At 42.2% G+C, this 5,683-nt stretch overlaps 1 protein-coding gene across 1 annotated transcript; it reads right to left on the bottom strand.

Annotated features, from left to right (window-relative positions):
- Nucleotides 1–2,379: 2,379 nt before the first annotated feature.
- On the bottom strand, nucleotides 2,380–5,176 carry xbp1 (X-box binding protein 1). Its single transcript, XM_061038372.1, is given in 6 exon segments — nucleotides 2,380–3,428; nucleotides 3,534–3,641; nucleotides 3,644–3,700; nucleotides 3,792–3,908; nucleotides 4,175–4,271; nucleotides 4,810–5,176. Coding segments are annotated over 6 exon segments (1,194 nt in total). The 5' UTR covers nucleotides 5,046–5,176; the 3' UTR covers nucleotides 2,380–2,849.
- Between the last annotated feature and the right edge of the window lie 507 nt (nucleotides 5,177–5,683).

Raw genomic sequence — 5,683 nt, 5'->3', positions numbered from 1 at the left:
TGGAATAACAGGTCCTTATATATTTGGAGGATTCAGGTCCTGTTTACACAGATAAAAGAAAATAAATAAAACATTTACATGCTGATTCCAACATGATCAAAAAATCATGATCAAAAAATGAATAGCATGTTGTACCAGAAAAGTTACCAAGTCACTAAGTAGTCAGTTAATAAAACAGTTTGACACTTAAACATTCTGAAACAAAGGTTGTTAAAGTACACTCTCACAGAGAGGTCTTATGAGGTTTTACATGACAACTCCAGGTGACTATAGGTTTACAGTTTGATCACCTCAAACGTTGAAGGTTGGAGAGTAATTTTGTTCCCCCCGAGACTTAAGCAATTATCAGTTGTTTGAAATGTGATTGTGGGTAAAGTTGGATTTTCTTTGGCTTTTTTCTTACATTTAAAGATGCAGCCACATTGAGACACTGCCTGAACACAATGAACTATTCTTCTACTAAAAGACAGTTCAGGAAAAGTTTTTAAAATATCTGCAGATCCACAAGGGCATTGTGAAACCTCCTACTCTTCTCTCATCTAGAGACAGAAAGCTTCAGAGTAAGGCCTCACCTTTGCCTTCAAATGTTCCAGTAACAATAGAAAATGTACATTTAATCAAATCAAAGTGATAGTTCATATTACGGCATGTGATGTCAGCCTGTTACTGATAAACCCCTAAAGTTGAAGATGTCTCTCGCTAAACGTTACAAAATGATTATTCGAGACTTGTGAACATGCTACTTTACCTAACCTATGTTTTTCTTTATTTATTATTTTAAAGTACTGGCAGACACATGTAGAAACTGAAATAAGCCTGTTGTCCCTGAATAGACCAGAAATCGAGATACGTGCTCCATCAGAGCCTTTTTCAGTTTCAGCTCCACAGCTGTCAGGCCAATTCACATCATGTGGTTTTACTCCTACAAGCAGGAAACTGTGAATTTCTTACCACACTTTTTTTCAGGGTAGCTGAGACACACATACGTCAAAGGCTGGTGTGGTTTCCTTTAACCAACCACGACAGAAAAAAAAAAAAACGAAATAGCTGACTTGTAGTTTTATTTTTTCTCTTCTAGATAATTTGATGTCATCATGCTTACCTACTTCAGCCAATGAAAAGCTTTGTAATCAGTGAACAGGAGCTGAAGCTAACAGACACAGAAAGACAACCCTGCTGAGTTAAGATCAATTACATTGGGGCTACATCTAAAAACATGATCTAATCAGCCTTTTACAACAACTGAGACTCCAGGGGCTTTTGTTCAATAGGTGGTCATTCTAATCACAGCCTTGGGGGTCCTGTAAAGGGGTGACTGTCTCCCTTAACACAAACAATAAGACCTCACCTAGATATGAATAATGACCTAAGGGGAAAGGTGTGTTCCCTGTTCGACCTATTCTCTTTACATCTACCCAAAACACCAACAATACTAACAGTGACCTATTTCTGCAGGGAAGTGGTGACTGAAACCTGTCTCAGGTTAGACTCCCAGGAAACTCCCGGTTACACTAGAAGTGTTACGTAATGCAAGCAGGCCCACTTCCTGGTAATGCAACGTTGTGCTGGTACATGAGAGATAGGGAGGATAAACACCGAGTCTGCACATGTATGAGATTACATTAGATTCAATAGTATGGTTAAGTTATGCATGTTGATGAGAGATAAGATGACATGTGATTCAAATTGATGAGCCTATTTCAATACAATACTTTAACCCTTAAAACTGAACTAAAGAGTGCGACCTATGTTTAGAAAATGTTATTATTAAAACTCCTGCTTTTTCCACCAAGTCTTACAGACTGCTTATCTGATTTGAACTAAGATAATCACAACAGAGATCATTTTTTGATCATTTCTCATTAGGACCTCCCTGTAGACAGCATGTCTGAAAATTTGTTTTCTTTTAGTGTTGATTAATCTGTCAATCACCATTACACTTGTTTAACTTAAACCTTGTAAAACTGTTAGTGCCTTCTTTCTTTTTTAAAATATTTTTGGGGCTTTTTACAACTTCATTTTAGAAACAGGAAAGTTGATAGGGTCAGATATCGCGGGAACAATGTGCGGGAAAGGAGCCACATGTCCAATTTGAACCTGGGTCACCTGCTCTCGAGGACTTCAGCCTCTATACATGGGGGCATTTATCGAAAGACCTCATTTTAAAAAAGTTATACTTACTGCTGAGGAACTTATCAGTACAAGCTTCCTTTATCAAGAGGCTTTAATGCCCAAGATTTGTCAATGGCACAATTTACAACTTACACACATTTAACAGCTGTTGTCCGAGACCTAAGTTCATGAAAATATGAGACTATTTTGATAATGTCCATGTCCCCGTGTATGAGCAGCTGTACTGACAGAAACAAGGAGACGAAATGCAATGCAAAAGTTTTTTAATGCAGTAATTAGACTACAAGGAGAGCGAGCAACAAATTAGAAGATAGCGTTTTTACATGATGATATACAAAGACTCCGAAGCGGAATAAACAAATAAATAAAAAAAAGTCTTATTTAAATGATAAGTCCCCAACCCCCTTATTAATTTACAGAAATACTGGATTCCACCCACTATTCATTTTGAAGAGCAGTGAAAGATTTCGACTCAATCTTAATTCCTCTGCAGTAAATTATGCCAATAGAAGCTGTCATGAACTCATCTCCCACAAGTCAATGCAACATCGCCAGTGGTACAGACCTGCTGTAATATAAAGGAGATTTGTTTAACTTTATATATGGTAAAAGTGGGTTCAGTTGTGTTCTGTGACTATGAAGCATTTGTAGTTACTGAACACTACACATTAGCTCTTACGTGTATATTATATAAGTTATTGGGTGGAGGGGTGGAATCAGACGCTGATTAGCTGGGGGAAGAGTTCATTAGCAAACATGTCCTCCCAAGAGCTCTCAGAGCACAAGGGAGAGGACATGTCGCTGAAAGGGGAAGGGGACCCTTCGTATCCGGAGTCGCTGTAGGTGTCCGCCAAGCAGGCTTCCTTGTCCAGGCCGCCGATGACAGAGGGGGAGGTTTCAGAGAAAAAGTCATCCACGTCACTGTGAGTGTCACAGCCGGGGATGACCAATTCTTCTGGCTCGTCTTTGACGCACACCGTCTCCTCCTCTACCACCACCACCTCGGACACAGGGAAGTCTTCCTCGTCGATCTTCTCGTCTGTGTCGCTCTCAGAGTCGCTGCAAAGCCCACTGCTCACCTCCTCCACGGGCTTGGTGTAGATGTGGTCAAAGTGGATCAGTTCATTAAGGGCCTCCAGCTTAACTGGTGGGGCCCCCAGAGGCGCAGGTGTGGCGGCAGGTACTGGGTTCCCCCCTCCGACCAGCAGCACCTGCGGCTCCTGGCACTCCTGCTCACAAGACTTGAGGAACAGCTCTGGGTCAAGGATGTCCAGAATGCCCAGTAGCAAATCAGACTAGTGAGGAGGGGGAGAGAACAGGAGATTAGCCTAGTAACCCATGACCTGACTCTGCGTTATTATAGAGCTGTCTTAGGACCAGGATTTAAGTTAGAGACTTACCTCAGTGTCTGTAGTGTCAGGACTGTTTGTATCCATTGAGAAGTCTTCAGATTTAGGGACTGCTGGGCCTGCACCTGCTGCGGAGGCACACGTAGCCTGAGTGCTGCGGACTCAGAAGACCCGATCCCCAAATCTGTTTCGTTCCCGTTGGACAAAATACCCTGAACCTGTGGCAAAAATAGAAGACAAGACGGTTAACCCGAGAAGTCAACACACCAGACTTGCTTCCATCTTCTATACAGTCTGTTAAAATCCTACCTTCTCCTTTGAGTCGAGGGTGTCCAACCCAAGTCTCTGTCTCAGTTCCTCATTTTCTGTTAGTAGGCCACTTGTCTTTTCTCGAAGCAGTCTGTTTTCAATGTGAAGTTTCTGATTCTGTAGGAGGAGAAAAAAAAAAACTTGTTTGTACTTGAAACTGGCTGCGTTTTATAGGGGACACATATTTTAATTGTAGTGTTTTCGGTAGCGCAGTCGTTGAATAATGTCAGTGTAGTGTGAGATGGTGTGTAGAATATGTGCTGACTTGTAGGCATGTTTGGGAAAGTGGGCAAAGGGGGGATTTCACATAGTACTTTCTTTTATTAGGAATCCTGCATTCCTAGCCAACATTAAAATAGCATTTTTTATTTTTTTTATTTTACCTCCAGCTCCATCTCCAGGACTTGCTGTTCCAGCTCTCCCATTTTGGCCTTTTTTCTGTCTCTGGCTGTCTGGGCTGCGACTCTGTTCTTGAGTTTCCTGGAAAAAATTTAAGAGAAAAAAAAAAAAAAAAAAAGGGACATGAAAAAACAGGGATTCGTAACATGCTTTCCATGATGCTGCTGACTAAGCTCCCTGACATGTCTTGAGTTCAGAGTACTGCGCAATCACCGGCCATGTTCCTGCCACGCAGGCAGATCAGGATATCAGTGTCCTGCTCTGTAACAGCCGGGCGGCTCCACCGACAAGTCAAATCACTCAGATAAGCAGCTTGACAAGCCAGACCAAAGTCCAAAAAGGTGATACAATCAGAACATTAGAGTAACTCAGCTTCTTCACATGGTCGTTTTGTATTGCTCAGAGATGGCCTAATTTTCAAATACAATGATGCAACATTGACCCATTTCCACTGAGCAGAGATTTTAAACGTGAAATCGGATCACTATTGTTCCTCGTAGAGATCGATATCTTTGGGCGTTTCCCTGTCGTAAAAACCCCGGTCGTTCGTTAAGAAAATAAAGCTTAACCCCCCCAAATATACAGTTCAATACAAGGTATTTTAATAAAAAAAACGAACCTGCGAAGTGCTTTCTCTTCTGGACTCAAGTGTGTGAGCCTCTGTCTTTTTCGTATGGGCACCCCTACACAGGAGTTTGAATCTGAATCCGACGACGCCTGGCTCGCCGCTGACGGTAAAACCACAGAGATGGGCCGGTTGAAGCCTGCCTGTGAGCCGCCGGACGAGCCGGACTGCTTCCCGGATATCAGGAGCACTTTGTGGGTTCCCGCGGTCCCTGCTGCTACCACCACCATGGTTGTAAATCCGGCTGGCGCTGTCCGAAATCAGAAACAATCGGGTATCCTTATTGAATTCAGTGGAAACCTTGAGGTTTCCCTGGTGACCCGGAGCCCTGTTATTCTTAACTGTTGAGCAAGAAGAGCTGCGCCTGCGATCTTTTTCTACTATCGTGGTGACCGCTGATTGGTTGCCAGTGGCTTTGACGCAATGAGTTGACGGTCTCTGATTGGCCGTCCTGCTGATGCAATTTGCATTTCAAGTTTCACTCTGCTTGCACAGTTAAATGCCCAAAGTTCCCTGTCAGTGCAATTTCCTGTCAATACCTGATGCAATATCTGTTAAGAGACAACACGAAGTTATATTAACCCCTTTCTTTCTTTTATTCTATCAGCATAGGGCCATATGTTTGCAATCCTTCTCAGATCTGTATTTTCAGAGCTGCATCAGATAGACTTGCCCTGTCTGTATCAGAGACTATACTTCCAAAGCATTGATTGTGAATCTGTGGCAGAGATATGGAATTTCCTTGATCTGCATGTTGCTCCAATCGAGACAATCTATGGTATTTACTATATTTGTGTCCAGTAGGCTGATGAAAAGCAGCTCTGAGTACTTTATGTTGTGTATGGTTAAAAAAAAAACAAAGGTCAAA

The sequence above is a fragment of the Labrus mixtus genome, chromosome 5, assembly GCF_963584025.1.
Source record: "Labrus mixtus chromosome 5, fLabMix1.1, whole genome shotgun sequence".
Lineage (NCBI taxonomy): Eukaryota > Metazoa > Chordata > Actinopteri > Labriformes > Labridae > Labrus > Labrus mixtus.
Note: the sequence above shows the minus strand (reverse complement) of the source record. Positions and strands in the feature narration are given on the sequence as shown.